At 32.9% G+C, this 26,861-nt stretch overlaps 2 protein-coding genes and 1 pseudogene across 2 annotated transcripts; 1 reads left to right on the plus strand and 2 right to left on the minus strand.

Moving 5' to 3' along the window:
• Positions 1-189: 189 nt before the first annotated feature.
• LOC143616349 (uncharacterized) lies at positions 190-26,861 on the minus strand. The gene is made up of 4 exons (XM_077089202.1): positions 26,811-26,861; positions 764-854; positions 431-692; positions 190-360 (listed from the first exon to the last, which is right to left on the minus strand). Exons 2-4 carry the CDS (start codon positions 845-847, stop codon positions 212-214), a joined length of 495 nt encoding a protein of 164 aa, XP_076945317.1. The 5' UTR covers positions 848-854; positions 26,811-26,861; the 3' UTR covers positions 190-211.
• On the plus strand, positions 8,023-10,244 carry LOC143616350 (malate dehydrogenase, cytoplasmic-like). Its single transcript, XM_077089203.1, has 7 exons — positions 8,023-8,161; positions 8,247-8,405; positions 8,506-8,678; positions 9,320-9,597; positions 9,675-9,810; positions 9,892-10,003; positions 10,105-10,244. The coding sequence occupies exons 1-7, from the start codon at positions 8,023-8,025 to the stop codon at positions 10,197-10,199; spliced, it is 1,092 nt and encodes a 363-aa protein (XP_076945318.1). The 3' UTR covers positions 10,200-10,244.
• LOC143616352 (actin-related protein 2/3 complex subunit 5A-like) lies at positions 24,478-26,279 on the minus strand (annotated as a pseudogene).

Raw genomic sequence — 26,861 nt, forward strand, 5'->3', positions numbered from 1 at the left:
CAATTTGAACTATCCATGACCACGACCAAGGGTGGCACAATTATGCTCATCGTCTTCCCAACAAAAGTCAATGGTGTACTTGTACTTGAACGAAAACAAGAACATAAAACAATACTTTAATCAAAATGTTTGACTAATGATAAAATATGTAAGATCATAAACACCAACTTGTGTTTTACATCCAAAACAATTCTAGAATACCAGAAAACATTCACTTTGGTTTGTCTTGCAATGCAACCATTGACTTCAAAACTCCCGGACCGATCTTGTCAGCAAGCGCACCTTGTTCCGATATCAAAAAAGACTTCTCTTTTACATAGCTTTGCAGCTTCTTAACATCATAATCTAGCTTCGTTTGATCTACAGTTCAAAACAAAATAACATACAAAAGTACTTAAATCGCTTTCATAGCATATAGTAACCAAGTTACCTTTCTCCAAGATGGTATGGGCTGCGTGAAACGGGACCCTTGCAAATATATCCGTTCCAGGAAACATCATCCATGTTTTTTCCTTAGAATCATGATTCCCACAGGATGCACAAACCTCCTTAACCAAAGGCCTTGATTCATCGATTTCTTTCATCACCAACTCAAAAGGTGAAGGGACGCTTGTTTGTGTGGTCCGGGCCCGCTTCCTTAATGCAGTTAACGCTTCCCTGTTCCCGTTTCTCATTCTATCATTCTCTACTAACTGTCATCACAAACTCATAAGTTCGTAAAATATGAGAAGATGTTTATATAAAGTGAAGGAAAGTTTGTTACCTCGTGTCTTGCAAGTAGAAGATGTTCTGCATCAATCTCGATTTCAATAAGTTTTTCTTGAAATTGCTTCATTGTATCGTCCATTTTTAATCTGTTTGACAGAAACCCTCAGTAACAAATAACCATATCGGTTCTTAATACACAAGTTCAACATACGATCTGATTCAACCATTAGCGTGTCTCATTTTGTTTATACTTTATAAACAACCAGTACATCAAATGCAACTATGACAGCTATTATAAACTGCTAAAAAGTAAAAGTTAAAACATCTCAACATTTGTAGATTTAACTAAGGCATGACTATTATTTGCATAGTTATACATAAACCAACTTCTCTTTATTATTGAGCAACAAAAAGATCTAAACAACCTTCAATTCTTCTGATTAAAACTTGCAAATAACACTCTGTACCTATAAATTACAGTGGCTAATCTACAACCACTGAAGCATTTACGTAAAAAATCAATATCTTGACCAAAACAAGGGCCTTGTAACAACCTAACTTTAGTTTAAGCTTCTGTCTACATTAGGTAAAAAAAGCAGCCCATGAAAACAAATAACCTCTGCACAAAGATGCGTGAAGGAGCAAAGAGACAGAGTTGCACAATCTATTTGACCCGTCATAACCTATCAGCAGTTTTAAAGTGGCCCATTGGGCCGACAACCAGTTTCTGCTAACTTTAACCAAGTACCTAAACTACACACATGAATAAAAAAGAGTGAAGAAAAGATTTTATTTGAATCACCATTACGTGTTTCATTTATCAATGAAAAGTTCAATACCGTAGTTATTGACCCGAACAAATACAGGAAACATTAAAATGCAGAAAGCTTTCAGATTATATAAGCTTTTGAGGCTAAAACCCGAGGCAAATGTAATATTTATGTAGGCATAAGAATGCATAAAGATGAAGCAAAAGAGCATATAATTAGAAGCATTGAAAGATCATCCAACTAAAAGCCATACCAAAAATCTACTTGCAGCAGCAGGAATAGGAATGAATGTTCTAGCTGCTTATATACAGTCCGGTATGTGTTTCATATTGTTTTGACCAGTAAGTATATCAAATGCAATTACAAGAGACAAGAGTTATAATAAAATATACCACTAAAAGCTATGACATCTGTTAACATTTGTGGATTTAACTAAGCCATAATTATTATCGCATACAAATAGATCAATTAATTAATTCTGCTTAAAGCTTAAAAATAACATATCTAAACCTACATCCACCAAGTTAATCCTACGATACTGAAATCAACTAAAAGAATCAAAGTTGAAGCCTTTGACCTAGATTTTATGCCTTAACAAATTAATTAAATAAGACTGACCGAATTCAATGTGAAGCTAAGCTAAAATAAGAAACAGACCTGAAAACTCAATATTTTGAAGATGAGGACGATTACTCGAGCAGAACAGAACAATGAACAATGGGGCAAAGAGGCGAGGTCACACAACCCAATTTGGATCCGACATAGCTTATTATCAACATTCAAAAGTGGCCCATTGGGCCCGTCAACCCTTTTCGTCTTTAAAGTGTGAAGCCCATAACATATAAAACGTTACCCAGGTGCACAAATCGGGTTTTTTCTCTTATACCCAGTTCCGGGTATGATCGAGTATTGGAAAATTGGGTATTGAGAGAAATCAGGTAGGGTTTGAGTAGGGTATTGAGGAAAAAAACTCAACCCTATGTACCTGGGTAGGGTATGATCGGATTCGGGTATAACTGGGTATTAAAACCAGGTATGTGTACGGATATGACCAGGGTATTAATACCCGGTTTTGAAATATTTACGACCTTTAAAATAGTTATAATTAACATTTATTGAATAAAAAAAAGAATATAGATCAAATAGAAATATTTTATTTGAAATTGTTGCTTAGTGTTGGATCACCAACGTGTAGACGGGGTTGAAGGAGTGCATAGAATTAGGGGTGTTAATAGAGTTATACTAGTGGGATAACAAGTTTGAAGCTGATACGACTAGTTTAGTCAAGTAGTTCATCCACACTTGATATATGTGTCAGTATTTGGAATAACTGGTCAACAACGTGATCATAATAAACATTAGGTAAGTTAGGAATGTGTGGAGTGCAAGCTTACTTTAGTTTGTTATGATGTTAGGGGTAAAGCCCCTAGCGGGGTCCAAGGGGCAAAGGCAGAGGCAGATGCAGAGTCGAAAATTTTTATTTTTGTTAATATTGCTTCATTAAAAAATTGTTAGGAAAATGAATTTTATGATTATATCACACATAATCATAAGTATTTTGAAGGCATTTTTAATTAAATTCGAATTTTGAATTAAAAACTACCTAAGGTAGTTTTCTGGAAACCCTAACTGCCTTGAAGATTAACATGTCATTGATTTCATTTGTCAATTCTCTCTGGTTCATCTTCCTCACGAAATCATACAAAATTCTTGTCTAAATTTAGAGTTTCATCCGATTAGAGTATTTTTGAAGAACCACCGAAATAACTTTTAATTTAAAAGTTATCACACGACTTTCTAAATTATCCAGGTCGCAATTTCAAAAATCCCCAACAATATGAAAATGAAATGTCAAACAAGAAGCTTGATTGAGAATTAGGTGTTGTTTGTTTTTGAAGACAAAAACTGTCTGCAATCTTATTTCATCTAATTTCATGTCTGCAATTGAAGATGTGGTCTAAAGCTATGCAATCTAAAAATATAATACTGTTTGTTTTATATACTGGATATCGTCTGCATAAGTTGAAAATTAGTTTCCTATAAACTGGATATCATCTGTATAAGCTGAACTGTGGTGGTGGACGGTGGGGTGGCGGTGATGGACGGTTTGTGTGGACGGTGGTGGCCGACGGTGGGTGGGTGGTGGTAGTGGATGATGGTTGTGGCCGACGGTGGGTGGTGGTGGTGATGGACGGTGGTGGTGGCGGGGCGGTGGTGGTGATGGACGGTGGTGGTGGACAGTGGTTGTGGCCAACGATGGGGTGGTGGTGGACCGTGGTGGTGGTGGCAGACAGTGGTGGTGGGTGGTGGTGGACGGTGGTGGTGGCGGACAATGGTGGTGGGTGGAGGCGGCGGCGGACGGTGGGTGGTGGTGGTGGTGGGTGGTGGACGGTGGTGGTGGTAGTGTTGGACATTGGGTGTTGGTAGGATGTGAAGAAGTGTGAATATATGTGAAGAAGTTGAACAATAGCTTATTTTTTAAGACCATAAAAGCAGTTTTCAGAACTTTTTTCCTAAAAAAAACAAACAGTCTTCAGAAACTTATGTCTGCGCGCCTCCAGACGTAAGTATCTTGCAGACCTTTTAAGCAAAAATAAACAGAACCTTAGTGTTTTGATCTTTGTATCATGACAAAACTTTAACTCAAAATAATATACGAGAAATAAAGAGTAAATTATGACAAACTACATATTTAGATACGATTCAAATATGTTCAACTTCAACAGAGCCGGCCGGGGCATAGGGCAATGTGGGCGACCGGCCAGGGCACTTAATTTTCAAGGGCACAAAATTAATTGAAACGTATAACGCTTAAAAATCATTATTGCGATTTTATAAAAATTCCAACGGGTTCGGGATCGAAACGCACATAATATGTTGTTATAATGCGTAATGAACAATGATTAATGTTTCTCTGGTATATTCTAAGTGTTTTACGAGATTTATGTAAGGCCCCGTTCCCGGAATCCCTACTTTGACGTTGAATTTACTCATAAACATAGTTCTTAAAATCAGAGTTAATTAAAAACTTTTTGCGGAATACATAATATTAAACATTCACCATCACGTTACAAAAACAATAATTCTTGTCTTAACATAACACCACATTTCATAAACACTTCTATTCCAAGATGCCAGTCTCTCCAATCCCTGCCATGTGTCCCACCTCACGCCAGCTGCCTTAGCCTATTTGCCTGCATGCATACTAAAGGTCAGTTATGCTGAGTGAGTTCTAGTTTAACAATTTACAGGATTATTCTTTCACATTCTTACAAACATACAACTATTCATACATTCTTGCACAGATATTTTAAGGGTCTGCCACCCAACTTCTTGCACCGATATCGTAGAGTCGGCCACTCTATACTTGCCCAGGTATTAGAAGGGCCTGCCACTCTGACTCTTACTATTTTTGCCCTGGTATTAGAAGGGCCTGCCACCCTGACTCTTACTATTCTTGCCCAGGTATTAGAAGGGCCTGCCACCTTGACTCTTACTTCACATTCCTTCTAGATTCTTACAAACATGTTAAGTTAAACAACTAACATATACAAGTTCTAACCTCTTTCTTTCATTCTTACATTAATCATTTGAGTTAATCACATAGATATATATATTTCTTGCATTAATCATTCACGTTAAGCACATAAGTATATAGGTTACTATTCTTACAAGTATGCACATAGCCCCGAAACCATCTCAAAGAGAAATGGGGCTAGAACTCACCTGGAAACGATTTCTCTCGCCGTTAATGGTAATACCCTTCCTTAGCTGCGCACGGCTAACTGTACAATACATTACGCGCGTCAATTAACCATTACTACTGCTTTTTACATCTAAGTTAATGAAACCCTTAACTAACGGGGGTCCGGGGGCAGCGCCCCTGGTAGTGGGGTCTAGGGGTGGCAGCCCCTAGCAGGGTCCAAGGGGCAGAGCCCCTGAGCTGCCAGGTTAGCTCGGAAAATTTTTATTTTCATTAACGGTCCTTTAACAAAAACGCATCAGAAAATTAATTTCATGAAATTTCGCATGGGAATTTTGCTTCGCATGCTTTTTCGCTTCGCATAGAACTTTTTCGCTTCGCATGGCTGTGCAATGTGAAACAACCTTTTTCGCTTCTCATGGCCGTGCGATGCGAAACAACCTTTTTCGCTTCGCATGGCCGTGCGATGCGAAACAACATTTTTCTTCGTTGTTACCATTTTAAAGCCATTTTTCTCCTTGTTTCCTCCTTAGGACCCTGTTTTACCCTTTTTATGGGTTTGGGTCGTACCAACTTTGTATACCCGTGTTTTATGAGGTCCGAACATCACCTTTTTGTCCTATTTCATACTCGTGAGGCTAAGACTCACCAAGTTTATGTTTTTCTTGCATCCTACAACCCGATCTACTAAGATATCGATTTGCATGTTGAACTCAACCACAAAACTTAACATTGTTGGCTAAAACTCACCTTTGGCTTCGGGTTTGGTTCGGATCTGGACAACTCGAGGATCTGGACATGATTCTTGTTGTTTGAAGACACTTGATCACCAAGATCTTCCTTACTTTAGCCCGGAATAGGATTCGGGTCTTAAGAGAGAGTATGTGTGTGTTGTGGGAAGAAATGGTGAAGGGATGGGGGGATGGCCTTATATAGAGAGCTATGGACCCCACCACCCACTTCCTTCACCAATCATAATCCTTATCCAAATATAAACACGCACACATTTAAATGAGCGACTCACACGAAACAATAATTTTCTTTTATTTAGTAATCTCGTAATACGGATGTTACAATTTAATTGATTTATAACATATGTTCTAAGGCGTTTTTGATGTTTGCCGGATTTTTCTCGCCGGAAAATGGAGGTAGGGGTGACGGGGTGGGTTGGGTAAAAAACAAATATTATATATTATTTTAAATGTTTTACACTTAAGGCCCTTGTAAAATCAAGTTGTTTTAAAAAAAAATTAAAGTAAAATTACAATTTGAACCTTGCACTTTGAAATATTAGAAAAATGTAATAAGTTATAAACTCGGATATTTTTTTATATTATACTCGTATTGTTTGAAGATCGTTTAATTAAGAAATTAAATTCCGGAGTTTCGTGAATTGGAAAAACGAATAGAAAATGAACTATCGATAAATGTAAATCATCAAGATTGAAATATTAAGGATGCACAATAAACAGGAATACATTGAAACGACAAATCGGGTCTGTTTAACGAATGCAAATGCAAAATCAAATTCGAATAAAAATAGAAATTAACAAATGTTACATGAAACGAATATTTTCACTTAAGACATTTTAAGCTTATTTTTATACAAAAAGTTTTTTACACAAACTAAATCATAACAATGTAAGCCATTTAAAAATTAATTGTTTAAACCAAACAAATAACCATTTATATAAGGCCTAAATTTTTTTTTTGCTTATATTTCGTTACTCTTTAGGGTCTACGGGTCTTTTTATTTCGGTTTGACCGAGGCATATAAATTCTTGGAGATGGCCCTGAACTTCAACCTGGATAGCATTACAAGCATTTGATGGTTGTACCCTTTGATGAGCGTAACTTTTAATGTTCAAATATAATTTAAATAATAAAACCTATATGGCTAACGGATGATCCGAACTTTTTAGTGAGTAAAATAGTAAGGGCATCCATAATAGTTTTATAAAAAAATTGAAAAACGTTTTAAAATGCCACCATCATATATGTGAAAGCGTCATACTAAAAAGGCGCATAAAGGTTTCAACCATCCTATATAATAAAATAATATTTAAATTATATTAGAAATTAAGTAATAAATAATATGGGTGATAGTGATTAGTTGAAAAACAATGTTGAAAAATGTCGTCACCACAAATAAGCCCCAAGAGGTAACGCTACCTTCTCGAAACCTTCGTAATAGTGTTTAAGCTTAATGAAGGTACCATGGCATGTGGAAAGTGGAAGCGCTTCACTACTTAGTGATTAAAAAAATTTGTTGCATCGACATTGACAATGCTTTATTTTTTATAAACAAACTACTTTGCCTTTTTTAATCTAAAGGTGCTCGTAATAAACATTAAACATGAACAAGTGTCCCAACGCTATATCATTCTTTTCGTTTATTTTCTTTCGTTTCCTTCGTTAAGCAGAACTCGGGAACACACACGGTATAAAGTTAAAGAAGACGGTGACAAATCATTTGATGAAGTCCACGTTGCTCCTTAAAGTTTAAAACCCGTGTAACCCCTTTCCCACCAATTTCTTTCACTTTCCAAAATCAATGCATTCACCATTCATAAGTTTCCAGTTTCAGACTCATACCCATGAATCCAATCCGGGTTGTGTCACGGGAACTACATCATCTCATGCTTTCCTTTATTATAAAGTTATCTTTGTATTTGGAACACCTCAATTGGGGTTTCTTTACCTTGCACACCAGGTGTTTGATAAATTCCCTCACTGAGAATTGGATTATAAATTCATGTTGCTTTGATACAGGGATTAAAGGGTTTCATTCCATTGTATGCTAACTGTTTGTTTTGATTAAATACGAGAATCGGGTTACAAATGGAAACTTTGGATTTGATTCAAAAACTCGTAATCGTTTCGGTTTGTTTGTACCTGTCATGGAGGATCATTAGATACTTATGGAGCTTTGTGGATGTTGAAAAAGATCCGCTTATTGTCCTCGTTACTGGGGCTGCAGGCATGCTTTTAACCAACTATTAAGTCTACCTTCAATTCATATAATTGTTGTTGATTAAGTAGTTAACAATCAACTTATGTTTCAGGCCAAATAGGCTATGCCTTACTTCCGATGATTGCACGGGGGGCAATGTTGGGTCCGGATCAACCCATGATCATTCACATGCTTGATATTGAGCCGACTGCTGAAATCTTGAAAGGGGTAAAAATGGAATTAATGGATGGAGCATTCCCTCTTCTTAAAGGTTAGTTTTTAAAGCAGACTGATGTTCATGTAATCTTGTACTAAAGCTTATAAAAAGTGAGTTTTCTTGAACTTTTTGGATTTTATAATGTATCTTGTAGGTGTTATTTGCACAACCGATGTTATTGAAGCGTGTAAAGGTGTTGATATTGCAATAATGCTCGGTGGATTCCCGCGTATGAAAGATGATAATAAAGGCTTAATATTTAAGAATGTTGGCATTTACAAGGCTCAAGCTTCGGCTTTGGAACAACATGCTGATTCGAATTGCAAGGTTTGTGTTGTCTGTCGATATATAGAGGCTTGTAAATGAAGCGAATGAACATGAATGTAGCATGTTTTTGTTTGTTCATTTAACTTGAATTGAACAAATGATTGAACACAAACAATTAAAAGAACGAGGTTTTCTTGTTCGTGTTCGTTTATGTTCGCTCATTAATAGTATAAATGAATGGTTCACGAAAGTAAATGAACAAACATAAGTTTAAATGGATGCCCGAACATAACTGAGCTAAACCAATTAAAAGTAAATGTGAACAACAGTCTGTTGGCTTAAAAAGTTGCTAAAACTAGAATATATTATGATGGGACTAAATAACTGAAATGAATATATTAACGGGCGTAAACAAACGAACTTAAACAAATGTGAACTGACAAGCATATATGAACATAAACTGATGAGCATATATGAATGATCGTAAACGAGCGGTCACGAACATAAATGAGCAAGCGGGACATATGCTCTTGTTCATTCATTTAACTAAATGAACAAAAGTTCTGTTCATGTTCGTTTGTGTATTAAATAAACGAACTTCCCGCCGAATGGTTCACTGAAAAATATATTGCAAGGTTTTTGTTTATTGTTTATTTTTTATTTGAGAGGAAACAACTGCAAAATTAAATGAATTTTGGCAGGTGCTTGTGGTTGCAAATCCAGCAAATACAAATGCCTTAATCTTGAAAGAATTTGCACCTTCCATCCCAGAAGAGAATATTACATCGCTCACAAGATTAGATCATAACCGTGCATTAAACCAGATATCAGAAAATCTAAATGTTCATGTTGGTGATGTAAGAAACGTTATAATTTGGGGGAATCACTACTCAAATCTATATCCAGATGCCAATCATGCTACAGTTAATACTGGAGTTGGATACAAATCCGCAAAAGAACTTATTTCTGATGATCATTGGTAACTCTTTTAAGTTTTATATCTTTATCCAAATTTGGATCATTTTTGATGATATTAATTATGAACTCATGATTCAGGTTGAACACAGATTTCATCTCGAATGTACAAACAAGAGGTCAAACTATAATCCAAGCTCGAAGGCTGTCTTGTGCGTTTTCTGCTGCAACTGCTGTGTGCGATCATATGCGGGATTGGATTCTTGGTACTCCAAAGGTCTGGTTTCGTCTTATTATTATAGTAAATATATTATTTTTTATTTACATTATAATCTTGTTTTCCTATTTCGTGAGTCAGGGAACGTGGGTGTCAATGGGAGTTTATTCCGACGGGTCTTATGGCATTCAACCAGGCTTGATTTATTCTTTTCCGGTCACTTGTGAGAAAGGCGAATGGTCGATCATTCAGGGTATGTTTTCCTTGAACAGGTTATAAATTTCACATATTTTTTATGTGAGCTTGATAAATTGTTTGGAGATTAAATTTGATTGTTACTTTGTAATGGCGCAGGATTAAAGATTGATGAGTTTGCAAGGGAAAAGATGGATGCTTTAGAAAGAGAGCTCATTGAAGAGAAAACAGTGGCCTACTCTTCCCTTCATTGATGTTATTTATGTTAAATCTTGTGCTTATAAATTAATGTGTATATTTGCCATAAATCCGTTAATTTCTCTTTAGCAGTTATGAATATACTTATTTTATGGTAATTTCTCATTTAAATCTTAAACCTTACATCCTCATTTCCCATTTTACAACTTATATTTGGTAGTTGCGTAATCTCTGCTACCCCCTTCCTCAGTTCCGCTCTAGGCCCCGTGCCATTGCGATTTCAAATTTGCATGTATAACTCAGCTACTTTAATTATTTTGTTGGATTTGAGTGTAGAAATCCGATTTTTAAAAAAGTAAATAAATAAAATAAAATAAAATACTGTTTTGCCCTAAATTTTTTTATCTTATCTCACTTGATGTATGTTTTTACACTTGATTAATTCAATGTGTAGCAATATGTTCGTTTGGTTAGTAAAGTTATTCAATGTGTAACAATTTAGTTTGCAAATTGAGCTGTTATGATGGATTAACGCATTTAACGGTTCGATCTCACATGAAAGATTTAGCAGTTCACTTGTTTTCAATGAAAAAGTCATTTTTTTTCCAGATTACCCTTTTAGCGAGATTGCCTTTTTGAACTGTTATATGAGATGGATAGATTGATATTCATATTCATCTTATTGTTCTCATGATCCTGTTTTGATTTACAAAATACATGTACACACGAATCACTGGATTCCTCACTCTGGTTAGTGATACGAATAGATCGTGATGTTGTTGCTTCAAGGTGTCCCAAGAAAAGAAAACAAAATAGGAATGGCCACCATGATTTAGAATGCACACATGTTGGGGTATCTAAAACACTCTAAATTTGGCAAAACTTATTCATTACAATCAACAGTAAAACAAGTCACAAATTTGTATAATTATTTTTAATATATAATCAATGTCATATGAATCACAAAGACAATAAACCAATCCCACAAGTTTTAAACACACACCCTAACACCTAGAATGAAGAACATAAAAACAATAAAACTGTAAATTATTCATTACAATCAACACTGAAACAAGTCACACACATTTTTATAATTATTTTTATATGTAATCAATGCCTTATGAATCCGCAAAGACAATAAACCAAACCCACAAGTTTTATACACACGCCCTGACACCTAAAAGAACATAAAGACGATAAAACTGCAAACTCATAACCTCTTAAACTCACCATTACAACTTTAAAGTACAACTTGTTTCCACATTACAACTCATTCGTAAACTGTTCTTTTCATCTACCTCTTAAACTAACTATTACAACTTTCAAGTTCAACTTGTTTCCACATTAACTACAACTCATTCGTTGACTTTTTTTTATCTACCTCTTAAACTCACAATTACAGCATTCAAGTTGAACTTGTTTCCACATTACAACTCACGCGCTGACTGTTCTTTCCACATTACAACTCACGAGCTTGACGTCTAATGCCAACACAAGAATGACCATTTTCACTCCTATAATTAAACACAGTTTTAAGTCATATAAAATGTACAAACTTAACAACCAATAACTAAATAACAATACCTTAAGAATACAAGTGCATCCCCGGTCACTAATTTCTTTTGAGTAACAAAGTTACTCCATCCTGTTGTAAACCGACGCCTTTTTGGTTGACCCCTAAAAATATGCTTAAATCTCCACATGGTGCCATGCAGATCAAAGGCCTATGCTTAAATCTCCACATGGTGCCATGCTGATCAAGGCCTCTATTTCTTGACTAGGTGCCTCTTGATTCATGATCTAACACACAATTTTACTCAAATTAGAACATAAAAACAAATTACTTATTTAAAACATAAAAATTTAAAAGAGACTGAAAAACTAGTAATAATTAATTATAAATGTGACATGGTATCCCCCTTCATAAATTGTGAGGTGGAACTTAGGTGTTAAAATAATATAAAAATAATTAATTAAAATGAACCGAAAAAAAAAATTTGGATCCCGGCTATTCACGGAACGTGAGAAGCAGATGATTAATCATATGCTTCCTGAAGAAATCGAAGAATTTATTGGGAATCCTCCAAAAAAATCGTTTTTTTTCCACAAGGAATTGTGATGTCTTTCTATGGGATCGCGGGTCTTTTTATTAGCTCCTATTTGTGGTGCACAATTTCGTGGAATGTAGGTAGTGGTTATGATCGATTTGATATAAAAGACGGAATAGTGTGTATCTTTCGTTGGGGATTTCCTGGAATCTTTCTTTTATCTTCCCCTCATCATGAAAAAGAGAGAAACCTTTTATTATCTTATATCATCAGGGTAATGATCCACCAACCTGCTGGCTCTTTTTTTGAAGTAGCAACGGATTTTTTTGGACCAAGCACTTATTTGTTGAGGAGAAACTAATCCAATTCGGAGTTCTTGATGTGTATATCGATCGATCATAGAAGAAAACTTCTGCTTCATTTCGATTAAGCTTCCTTCCTATTAAGCCGGAAAGTCTTCTCAGATACAAGAAAATGATTCAGTTCCAGAGCTAAAGATCGTAGTTCTCGAACGAACAACCGAAAAGATTCTGGAGCATCTTTAGGAGTCGGTATTCTTCCTCCAAAGATTATAGTACAAACAATCCAAACTTTGCCTCGTTGGCCTGCGTTAAGCTGAACTTTAAAAATTGCGTTGAAAGACAAAGTTGTGTTATCTTGTATGTGCTGTTGTTTTCCCTAAAATTGCAACTAGTTAGATTTGAATGAAACACATTAAAAAAATTTCAGTTCTGTAATTTTTATCAGTTTGTGAATTCAACATCAACGATTCTATTAATCTGGAAGCTAACACATGAGTAAGTGGTTCCAGGACCGGGGTTCAATGGAAAAGGAATAAGCTGTTGAATTGTTTGAATCAATTAGTCTTTACAACTCTTTTATCATTTTCTCAAATAACCAAAACTCAGAAGGCCTTAGAGTTGTTTCCAAGTATCTATTTTTCAAAGTTGTTATATATTTTCAAAAGAAATGGACAAATTAGTTCTTGGTTTTGAAATTTCGTGTAACGTTCAACAACTTGATTTTACAACAACAAATGCATACGTACCTCCCGGGATCTGCAGCCAGTGCTATGAACAATCAGCATGCTATGTTGCGATCCCATCCGATCCAAATAGGCTGTTATCAAAACACAAACTTACAAGATCGTCAGAACACAAAATCCTCAAAGCAAAAATTATATCTCATGTCATTTGAATTTAAATCTACATTCTGGAAGACGAATATTGCTTACGCTTACATATGGACAGATATCTCATCGGCCGATCTTCAGGAAATGAAAATGGGTTAGAGCAGCGATTATGGCACAGCGGCGATATATGAAATGATTCAGAGACGAATGAATGTAACATGCGTATATATAGTACCGAAACTAGGTTAAACCCTGATTCAAGATTTGCATTATAGCCCCTTGAGTTGCATTGGATATTTCATATACAACTCAACTATTATCGGATAATAAAACAAGAAATATATGACTTTGGAGTATATCAATTTGGGTTTACCAACATAACCATATAATATCACGAGGGTCAAATTAAAAGATAATTAATTTTACTTCAAACTTAAAAATCCAAGATGGTTAGCATTGCATATTTTAGAGTATCGGAATATCTATTAAAACAGTGTGCGTATTTAGATATATCACATAGTCGAATAGTCGTATTTACAATAGAATCTATGATAATGGAACAATTATTCTAAATGAAGGTAAATATACTATATATCCAATGCGGGTCGTGCGTTAACATTGCTTGTCATATATAACTCCGTTATGAGATGATCGATTAACTACATGAGAAATTCAACCTATCGTATATCAGAATAATCTTCAAGTGGTTTGAAATTGAGAATTAAAGAGGAAGAATAAAGAAACGGGAAAATAAAAGAGAAATTGCTTGACATGTATTGCATATGAATGGTTTGTGAGAAAAAACTAAAAGTGGTGTGTTAATTAAACAAACATCATTTTAACAAAGAATTAAAAGAAGGAAAATTGGATTCTAATAATCCAAACTATTGATCATTGACCAATAATAATCCCAACTAACAATGTAACTGGTGATAAACCCAACTTTCAGTTTTGTTACTCACAACAGTCCTAGTCTAATAAACAGTTAACCTCGTTAAGTTTGTTGATTTGGCGTATGACATGGCGGTTACGTGTCAATGGTTTTTTTAGTGATGTGGCATTGGAATACATATTGTTTTTACTAAAATAATTATATTTAAAGAAATATTAAAATAAAGTTGGACCCACCTACCACTAACATCCATCCATCTACCATCATCTTCAACATCCTCCACTCTTCATCAACCACCATCACCACCACCGATCATTCTTTTTGGTAAAAATCGGGGCCGCTCATTCTTTGTAGAACAAAACCCTTCTTTCCCGCTAAACCGATGGTGTTCTCCGACAAACTCGCCGGAAATCGGATATGCCGTCACCACTCCGGCCAACCTTGAACTTGCCGAAAATCTGAAAAACGAGATGGCCGGAGATGTTCAGATTTGAAAATCGAATCAACGATGAAGACGGGTTGGAGGTGGATGGAGATGTCTAGATCTGAAAAACGAACCAACGATGAAGACGGGTTTCAGATTTCCGGTGAGTTCGAGGTTGGCCGGAGTGGTGTAGTGGTGGTGACGGCATATCCGATTTCCGGTGATTTAATCGGAGAACACCATCGGTTTAGCGTAGAAGAAGGGTTTCTTCAACAAAGTATGAGCGGCCACGATTTTTACCGGCAAGGATAATCGGTGGCGATGATTATGATTGATGGAGAGTGGAGGAGGTTGAAAATGTTGATAGATGGATGGAGGTTGAAGATGAAGTTAGTGGTAGGTGGGTACCATTTTATTTTAATATTTCTTTAGATATAATTATTTTAGTAAAACAATATGTATTCCAAATCCACATCGCTAAAAAAACAATTGTCATGTAATTGCCACGTCATACGCCAAATCAACAAAACTTAACTAGGTTAACTATTTGTTAGACTGGGACTGTTGTCGGTAACAAACTGAAAGTTGGAATTATCACCGGTTATATTGTTAGTTGGGATTGTTATTGGCCAATGATCAATAATTTGGATTATTAGAATCCAATTTTCCTAAAAAGAAAAACAAACACTGTTGCATATTGTGTGTTTATAAATGCCTTTTTGAGAATGTCATGATCTTATGTGCATATTGTGTATTTATATACCTTTTTAGGTAATATGGACTTGAATGCAAGACCAAACAATATTGCAATTGTTGTGTGCTTTTTTTCTTTTCTTTTTCTTTTTTTATCACAAAGTTTACATATTTTCTGATGGTGATGATATGTTGTATCTTTGTATTTTATCATCCTTAATTTGCTGAGTTTTCCATCTTTATGTTTTTTTTGCTGATGAGCTACCTAAAAAATTTTGTGATTTGAGTGTTTATGTTATTGGTATTTAGGGATACATATATGTTGATCTTTATATGTTAATATATATACTATAGTTTTAACTTATAGCTGACATACATATAATTTTATTTGTAAGTAGGGTGAATACATTATGAATGATAGTAAAGATATTCTTGGTACGTAGTGGTGGTTCTCATGGCACTGATAATAGTCTTCGTGGTGGAAAAACAAGGCAAGTTGTACGAAGACGCAGTGATCATGGCATCGAGCCTCTGGAGCCCGATCCTAGTGCAGGTGCGGTTGGCTCAAAGAGCTTTGTTACAATTAGAGAAGAGATGGTAAGAAATGTTCATTTATCAACTTTAATATTAGGTGTGTTCATGGTTCGTTTAATGGTTTTTGAACATAAAAAACCGGAGTCGATACGTTGAATTTGAATCCAAACCGAATCGTTGTTAACGGCTTAGTTTAACAGCTTAGAATTTGAAATATAATATAAATATGTATATATTTGTATTTATTTAATACATCACTAATATTATTCTGTTGCTAACTTATAAATACATACTTGGTAGGACAACACATTGAAGCGGCATGCTAAGTTTGGTGAATTTTGATTACAAACACATGCAAAGAAAGGTTCAAAACCCCTAGATAAGCTGCTAGTTTCTAGCGTGTTAGCGGATGTTGATATTGGAGAAGTTGATGATGTGGAAGACATTATGCGAGAGCAAAATGTCAATTGGGTCGACACGAGGGCGACTGAAACTTATGTAAGTCTCGTTACTTTGTAAATATTTTTTTATTTACTGTTTGATTATATAATGTTAATGTACTAATTTTTTATGTTTCCATCTTAGGAACCATATAAGAAACTGATTGTAAAAAAGTATGGAGATGACACTACCTTACACGCAGAATTTGATATGAAATTATGGCCAAGCATTGCAGGGGGGATGAAAAAATGTTAGCTGTATGGGATTAGCAACATCACCTACCCATATGTCGTGCTAACAGGTGCACCATTAGAGGCGCGTACTAGTAGTTCCTTCACATCAGGGAAAAGTGATAAAGTTTGTATTCTTTTAGAAAGAAACATATAGTTTGGTCTTTTTTTCCCCCAAATTAGGAGTGTGCACCTGATACAACCCATAACTGGACCAACTACACATGGGTCCGTCTATTAAACTTTGATTTGTTATTAAGAATGATGCGTGAATATAATATTTTTACAGGTGCAACATTTGGAGGAAAAAATAGCTGAGTTGGAATGGGAAAAAATAGTAGAGTTGGAACGAGGAAAAGTGGTGAAACAAGCTATGTTGGAGAAAATTGAAGAAAATGTAAGTTTGTATGCTGAAATAAATGAAAAATTGTAATTATCGTCACAAAACCAGCTACAAAACTTTCCACCATGTTAAGATATATGTGTTTATGATGATAACTAAGTTTTAGTTTTTATTGTATTACTTTTTGGATGATTTGGTTCTTTCTTGTATTGCATTTGGATAATTTATAATATTTGGTTTGAATATTTATCTTTATTATGATATTTTATAAAGTTTGAATATAATGTTTACACGGAAAAAGTGGTAGAAATTCCCTATTAAAAAAAAATTGTTCAAATTTAAAGCTAAATATGTAGCTAAAACTTTACATGATATGTAGCAAAATCATGTGAATTTCTGTAGCTACATTTGTAGCAAAAATTGTCCAAAAATTGTAGCTAAAGTTGTAGGTGAAATTCAGTAGCAAACTATGTAGCTAAAAAATCCGTAGCAAAATTACGCACTTGTAAAATCGTAGCAAACTTCAGTAGCTAAAAGTTTGTGGCTAAAAAACGTAGTTAAATTCTGTTGCTAACAATTCGTAGTCAAAAATCCGTAGCAAACATTTTTGTGGCAAAAATCCATTGCTAATGTAGCTAGAATAACGACGTCTCTTTTGGTAGCTAAAATCGTTGCAAAACTCTGAATTTGTAGAAAAAATCTGTAGCAAATAAGTTAGCTACGAGTCTTATACCTACGAACCAAATATGTAGTAATTCCGTAGCAAACAATCTATTAGCTACGAAATTGCTATGATTTTGGCCATAGCAAATACCTTTTTGTGTAGTAGTGCCTCGACCGATATCCGATATTTTTCCGCATTAACTGCTCAGATATTACCACAACCCTAATGTTAGCGTGGCCCTCAATTATATCTTCCACGTTCACTTCAAAAATACCAACCATTTTAATGGTTTAAATAACTAACAACTAGCGTTCGCTTATTTTATTCACGCACATACATCTAACTAACATTAATGTGAATTATCTCTATCCTAAGTGGTTGAGGCGAAACATTCAAAAACTTCAATTTAAAAAAGGAGAGGTCTTGGATTTAAGTCTCACATGTGACAAAAAGTAAGAGTATCTAGGTTTGGTTAGGGGTTTTCTCACCCATGATAGATTTTTCTTGAGGGTGGTCTCTACTCTCTAGTACTCACGAAATGAAGATAATGGGGTGGGCCAGTGGCCTATCATTGATCCAAATTAGCCATTTAAAAAAATCTAATTCACATTAATCAATTGTCGTTAACCCCATTAATGAAAGTTGCAACCTAGCCAGAGGTGAATCAAAAAATTTTACTATGCGGGGCAAAAAATAAATCGGGTAAAAGAAATGGGTTAGCTTAAGAGTAAAGGGTAAACCCAACCATTCTGGAGGCCTAAAACAAAAGTGAACTTTCGAGGCCCTTTCGAGCCAATTTAAATATTATAATTTGTAATATATAATATTTATTATTATGTATCACATTTATTTTATCTATTTCTATCTATACTCTTTAATGTAAAACTACGAGGCTGTTTGGTAGCCTCTTAATGGTCATTAAGAGGCTACCAAACAGCCTCTTAATAGTTAAGAGGTAATCTTAAGCCTGGATGATTAAGAGGCTACCTCTTAACCATTAAGATGTTACAAACTATTAAGAGGCTACTAAACAGCCCATCCATATAGAAGCTTCATATTTTTCTTGGGTCTTCATAATCAATAATAATGAATTCGCATTTGGTATAAAGGATTTGAAAAGCTAAGAACGTTGTATGTATCACCCATCATTTTCTTCTTAGTCTTCAATTGTTTGGGTGGTTTTAGAAATGTTTCGATTTACTTTGGCTCGGGTCAAAATGAGTCATTTTAAAAGGGTATCAGTATAGTTCTGGTCAACGAGTCAATATAAAAAGGTATAGATTTCGTCCGGGTTTCAACGGGTCTTTTTAAATTCGTATTGATTTGGTTCGGGTCATAACGGGTCAATTTTAGAAGATATCGATTTGGTTCGGTTTAAAATGGGTAATTCTCAAAATGTAACGATTTGATTCTTGGCAAAACATGTCATTTTAAAAAGGTTTTGATTTTGTTATGTTCTTAAATGCGCATTGGACGTGCTTCGGTTTATTAGGGTGCAAGACTTTTCACATAAAATGTAAAAACAGTTTTCATAGTCAGTTAGTTACTATGTTTGTTAGATTGGTGTATGAATGTTTATGTCATCAACCGTGTTTCCAGTCCAGGAAGTAAAGTAGCCCGAATCATTCTTGGTTGCTTATCGGGAATCTTTTCTAGATGCTTGTTTTCTAATTTGCTTGCTTTCCAGACTAATGTTAGTGAAATTTGTTTGTTTTCTGGTAATATTATTTTTTACAGTTTATAAAGTTTATGTTTTAAAGTTTTAAATTTTCTTCGTAAATATTAGACTATTTAAAGTTATTGTTTGTAAGTTTATATATTTTAGTACTTTGTTTGCATACGAATATAAATTGCAATTAGAAATCATGTTGTTGTCTCAAAAAATATATTAAAAAATAACTTTTCTTTTAAAATTATATATGTTTTTACTTGACAATTTCTATATTTCCTCCTGTGTCGTGCACGGGTCAATAACCTAGTTATATAGTATAGATAGATAATCTCATACTCGTCCTCATGCCTGAATACACGTCCTAAATGTTTTTGCCATATAAACACGTCTCGACACACAAGCTTGCATTCCACAATTCACATCATCAAAAGACCAATGACGTTAAGATTCTGTCACTAAATGATTGCTGAGAAAATATAGGTTGAAAAAGACAAGATTGTCACGATACATTTTGTTAGTTATTATTGTTGCCACTTGTCGGTCAACAAGTAAAAGTTGAGATTATTTAAATCAAGCATTACTAATTTAGTTGGACCTTCTTTATAAATACTCGGTTTATATAAATTCAATTATGAACACTATATGTGCACAAACCGGCTGAAAACTATAAACCGGTTCGGTTTGGTAAACAAAAATCAAAATCGGTTTCGGTTTGGGTATAATCTATTGGCAACGGCTATTAATTCGACCGTCGTGGATATTCTTATAAAAGAACCAATACGTACAAAATAACCGTCGTGGATATTCTTAGGGTGAAGTGTAAGTGTTCATCTAATTATTAACTACTGACTTTTGGGATCACGCTAGTGACGAATTTGATGAGGTAATGGGTTTTTTAATCGACCGTACAAGGGATCAAATAGTGTCTAGGTGGACGAGCATCGTCAGCGCTTGAAAGATTTGACAGAATCTACAAGAGATGCATGGATAATTTGGGATCTTATAGTCAACGGCTGATTTCAAGTTTTATGTTAGAAAACTTTTATCCCTAAGTAATATAAGTAATATAAACAGATAAATATAAGTAATATATATATATATATATATATATATATATATGTTTAAGTTCATGAGAGAAATGAGATTACTGCGAGAAATGAATATGGGCCACTAGTTTTATTTTAGTTTTTAAATGCTTAAAAATAAATGAAAAAAATGTAAATGCAACATTAAATGCATTCTCTCTCTTAAATTAATCTACCTATATAATAAAAGAGTGGGTTTTTAAGAAACTTTTCTTTTTTTATAATTAATAAGGAGGCTTCAAAGTGCCACATGACAATTCCTTTTATTTTTTAATTATTTTAAATTCAAAACTCAATATCTTTCCTTTTATGTTAAATTAACAAGGAATCTTCAAAGTGCCACATGACAAGTGGGTTTTTTTCCACCTAATTCTTCTTTTATTTTTCACCAAATTTTTTCAAAGTACCACATGACATTTCTTACTTATTTTTAATTACTTTAATTCAATTTCACAATCAAAATTGCAATGCCTATCAAATTCAAAATTTTTTTCATCCCAATTCACATGTTAACTCTAGCAACCACTATCTACCTATTACACTAAAATTCATCAGTATTCAAGGTAACTATCAAACATTTGTAATCTAATTCACATATTCAATTGTTTCACCTTCACATATTCAATCGGGTTAACATCCTCAATCGGAGTTAATCGATTCACCTACACATATTCAATCGAATTCAATCAATTCATAGGTTCAATCGATCAATTTTCTTAATGTGATTCATTTAATCCGAATCATGTAATCTGATTCATGTAGTTGGTTTATATGTAATCCGTTGTCTTTCAATTGAAACCCTAATTCTATGATCATTATATAACACCACTTTTTTACTTAGAGATATATTACAAACAAAATAAAGTATGTCATCAGTTATCGATAAGTATTATTTAAATAAATACATATTATATTTAAAAACACACATTAAAATATCCAAAAAGCAAGTTGATATAGTACAAGATTCAATGTTTAATAGATTAACGAGTAAATATCTTCGAATATGCAACGTTTGAATTACTTTTATTCTTAGTTGATTGTTTTTGAAGAACAATGAACTTTTTATTGTTTTTAAATATTTAAAAACACACAATAAAATATCCAAAAAGCAAGTTGATATAGTACAAGATTCAATATTTAATAGATTAACGAGTAAGTGTCTTCGAATATGCAAAGTTTGAATTACTTTTATTCTTAGTTGATTGTTTTTGAAGAACTACAGACTTTTTATTGTTTTTAAGGAGATTGTGTGTTCTACATTTAGCAATACTACCTTGCGAATATCTCTATTTAATATTAATGATGGTATATTTCTTTAAACTCTATTTTGTTACTGATTACATAATAGTTATTTATTTATTTAGTATGTCTTTAATTTTTTATTTTTTTATATAGGTATCACCAATGAGAATTTAGCCTTTACACAACAAATAACACAATAAAGATTGACCACAAATTGTAAGTTTCTTTAAGTGGCCATGTTACTATCACTATTTTATATATATATATATATATATATATATATATATATATATATATATATATATATATATTAATGTTTAGCTTTTTTAAAGGAAAACCGTAGGATAAGAAAAATGGTTTGTGATAGCAAAAAGAAGAACGCATCCCAAATATCTTACCAGTCTGCACATCATAATGCAACTTTATATCACCCTTATCATACAGGTAATTGTAAGTAATTTTAAATGATCGGCTTGGGTTCATGTTTAGTTCAAAATAATTGTAAGTAGTTTTATTAAAAATTAATTAATATACATTAAAATTTTCTGATACATATGTTGCGATGACTGTAAACCAAATTCAAGGAAACATTTAGAGAATTGTAATTTATATTTTTACTTAAAGTAGTATAATTGTTTCTATAATATGAACCCATTACCTATATCATTATGTATATATATGTTTTTTTTATTTTGTTTTATTATACTTTTGACCAACTCGTGTGTCACACGGGTTATAACCTAGTACAACTAATATAACCATAACAAATCACTCTCTAATTAATATACCTAACTAATTTAATAATTAAAAAGATAAAGCCACTAATTTAGTTTTGTATATAATTTATTTACCCCCTATTCATTTATCCAATAAAAGTGCAATTTATTCATACAACATTATTTCTTGTTATTAAAAATAACAATTTATTTTCACTCAATTTATTAGCATATATAAACACGTAATTTTTAACAATAAATATCAAAACATAATATATTTTTTTTCAATTGATATACTTAGAAAAATTATTGTGATAAGTAATAATAAAAAATATCATACAAATGTGCCCATTAAATATAAACAACAAATATACAACATACACAAAATTATATAACCTACACTTTTTTTGAGCAATAAAAACGTACAACATACAAAATAGTATACAACTTACATATGTAATTCAACATCAACAATTATACAAACTAGACAAATACACACATATCCTATACGTGTGTAGGTTATATGTTTTTCGTGTGTAGGTTATATGTTTTCTTATTCTTAGAACAAGTGTATGCTATATGTTTTTGTGTAGGTTGTATATTTTTAATTGACATTCAATGCTGACATTTGTAAGATGGTTTTTTGTATTATTCATCATAATGTACTTACGTGTTAATGGATATTGATATATTGAGTTGGAAGAAATTGGTTTTGGATAGAAAAAAAATTAAAGTATGAATAAATTGTATTTGTGTAGGATAAAATTTTCGAGTGTAGGTTATATGTTTTTCGTGTATAGGTTATACATTTTCATGTGCGTGTGTAGTTTATTGATATTGGATTTAATGTGTCGGTTATATGTTTTTCATGTGTAGGTTATATGTTTTCTTATTCTTAGAACAAGTGTAGGTTATATGTTTTTGTGTAGGTTGTGTACTTTTTTGTTGATATTTAATGCAAACATGTGTAAGATAGTTTTTTGTACTATTCATCACAATGTAACTACTTGTTGATGGATATTAATATATTGAGTTGGAATAAATTGGTTTTGGATAGAAAGAAATTTTAATGTATGAATAAATTATGCTTGTGTAGGATAAAAATTCAAAAGAGAAAAAATAAGTTATAAAAATAAACGAATTCTTAATATTTTTCAATTATAATAATTTGATTAGTTATATTAATTGAATAGATAACTATTATATTTATTAGTTATATTAATTACAGAGAGAGCATGCATTAATACTTTGCTCATTTATCTTTAAGCATTTAAAACCTAAAATAAAACTAGCTAGTGGCCCGTATTCATTTCTCGCAGTAATCTCATTTCTCTAATGAAACATCCTATACATACATACACACACACACACACACACACACACATATATATATATATATATATATATATATATATATATATATATATATATATATATATATATATATGAAAGGGTTTAAATAGGAATAAAGAGTTTCCTAGGAATGATAAGAACTAATAGTATTTTTACATTTGGCATTAAAACCTATGGTAAAAGAATAATTCTAGGAAACTATGTCTGTTTTTGGTAATTTTAAATCTCAACAATTGATTAACATGATCCAATGGCTATGATTTACTCATAGTCTTCCTAGAAAACTATCTCTTTTTATTTTAACCCACCCTTATATATATATAGTTTTTGTTAGTTAGAATGGTTTAATTTTAAGTAAGAAATTGTCTTTATTTGTTTTACTTTGTTTTGGTTTTTTAATCATAAGTAATAGGTGTGTTATTACATTTAATACAAAAATAATTATGTAACAAATTATTACATATGTGTTTAATGATTATTTTCTCAAATAAAAACCAATATTCTATTAAACTCATAAGTCAAGAGTGCATGTAATCAAGCTTACTAAATAAGTTTGACTGTGAAGCTCGAGCTCAAAGTTTCAAACTCGAACTCATTTATTAAATAAGCTCAAATATGATATGAGCTTAAAATTGACACAAGCTTGTCTAAAGATTTCTTACTATATTAACAACAAAACATTATTTAATTACCATTATATGTATATGTTGATCATAAAATGCACATTATTATTGGAACATTTGTAACCTGATGGAACATGTAAAATGCCTTTTCTCAAATTCTTAAACATTTAAAAATGACGATGAACAATAGAAGCCGATTTATTTGAGAATATCATGGTTTATAATGATGGATAATGTAGAAACTAAACCGTATTTACAGTATCGCTAAGTGCTCGAAGAATGCACCCCAGACCGGCTTTCTGTGTAGTTTCTCATGAATCTTTAAGCATTGCTCACATATTGGGTAATCGCCTGTAGACAATCCTCTTTACAAATACCTGCCAAATTTACTCAAAAAAGTTTTAAATTATAACTTGTAGGTGCCACAGTTAATTTCATTCACGACCTCTTAAAAATGGAAACAAGGAACTAACTTCATGAGGATATCATAGTACTCACGGTCCAAAGAAGAAAACATTAGATCCATACCTTTTATTGCCATTAATGCCCTACGCACCACAAGCCAGTTTGCAGACTACACAAAAACCACACACTCAAAACACATCTTTCATATAAAATTGCTAATTTTTTAGGATTAAAAAGCTATTTAAGTACCAGATGCAGTTACAAATTTACAATCACAAGAAAGGAAATCCGGACATCTTATTATAACAAAAAGTCTGATTTTTTCCCCGCTTCTATCTTCTATTAAATAACTCTTTCTTCTATAAATAAATAATAATGAATTCAAATAACTCTTTTTTAACGAATTTAGTGCAAACGGCTGCTAGAGGACTCTGATAGGCCAAATCTAACTTTACCAATAAAAGAAAATACTGAGTATGATGTGGCAATCCCACATTCATTCTTGGTCTAATCTTTCTTCTCATTCATTCTACCTATCTATAGGTTATGGGCAAAACCATTTTGTTAAATGGGTTATAATTTCCTTTATAATCTTTCATCTCATTCATATCTCTATTCATGGGTCAAAATAATTTTGACAAAAGGGTTATAATTTTCTAATTCCTCATCTTATTTATCCTACATATCCATGGGTCATGGGTCAAAACTATTTTGACAAATGGGTTATAATTTCCCTTCTAATTTTCTAATCTCTCATCTCATTCATTATAGTTATTCATGAGTAATTAGTCAAAACAACTTTAACAAATGTTGTATATTGTTGTAAACTTGTAATGGTTCATCTCATTCTAATTTCTAAATTTGAGATTATAGACTTCCTACTATTTGTAGTATATATTTTATTTTCTTCTTACCTTTAATTTTGTTCATTTTTTTCAAAAAGAAAAATGTACTTTATTTATTTTTATTATTTAGCAAATCCCATGTAATACACGGGTTGAAAAGCTAGTTTATTCTAATATATCATTTAATTTAAAACTTACTAAAGCATAAGATAATTTCAATTATATTTTAGCCTATAGTAATTAATTTTATAATTCTTAAATCTTAGTTATTTGTCGTTATAATTCTTAAATCTCTATTATTCCTTCTTTCAACAGTGTTGATTACATCCGACATACAAATCCTCACAAACGCCGGTTTACAACTTAGAATTATTCAACTCGTATATAATATACAATGTTCTAACCTAATGTTATAATATATGTGTTTTGACTTCTAACTACCCTACAAAATCTTTTCCCCAATCAATTGCCCATATGAATTATGACTATGAATCACAAAAGTCAAAATAACTCGCATTTAGGGATTAAACCTTGCATCTATCATCTTTAGTTTTGAGAGGAGATCCTTCAAGAGCAGTCATGAGTGCATCTACCGGTTTGTACCTGATGATCAATTGACCACGATTTAATTGAGGAAAATGGGAGATAGATCAAGAGTAATTAACTGACTGTTTGATTAAGGTTTCGATCTTTCGAGATTTGTTTTCGATCCTTGCGATGATGGCTTCTGCGTTTTCTGCTTCCACGTCATGTTCCCCCACTTTTGCCCGATCCTTACCCATTCCCTTCTCCATGCAGTCTCGACTGTGACGTACGTTAAGTTTGTGTGTGCCCTCCAAAATAAAATATTTGCTGTTAATATTTGTTGATTGCCAAAAAACCGCATTATTGTTACAATAAACACATTTTACAAAGGGGCTTCGAAGGAATAGGAATAAATGTTCCAGCTGCAGCCCGGTTGACCGGATCACGTGCTTCATTTTCTTTTGGCCAGTATATCAAATACAATTACAACAGCTATTATCAACCACCCAAAGCTATCACATCTCAACATTTGTGAAGCCATTATTATTATTATTATTATTATTATGCATGAACAAACTTCAATATATTGAGTAGCAAAAAGCTTGAAAATAACACTCGGCACCTACATATAAATCAACCACCACTAAAGCAATCAAGCAATGGCTTCACAAAACGAAAGCCCTAAAATAACTCTTACGAATACTTGACCTATAATTTAACCTAGGTTTTATGACTTTTACAAATTAGATAGAATTGATGGAATTAAATTTGCAATTAAAAGGATTAGATAAGAAACAGACCAGAAAGCTTAATTAATATTTGTGGATTTATAATCGGATTTCAGTAATGAT

The sequence above is a fragment of the Bidens hawaiensis genome, unplaced genomic scaffold (assembly GCF_021521415.1).
Source record: "Bidens hawaiensis isolate Kalapana, Puna unplaced genomic scaffold, B.hawaiensis_p1.1 tig00046853_1, whole genome shotgun sequence".
In the NCBI taxonomy this organism is placed as follows: domain Eukaryota; kingdom Viridiplantae; phylum Streptophyta; class Magnoliopsida; order Asterales; family Asteraceae; genus Bidens; species Bidens hawaiensis.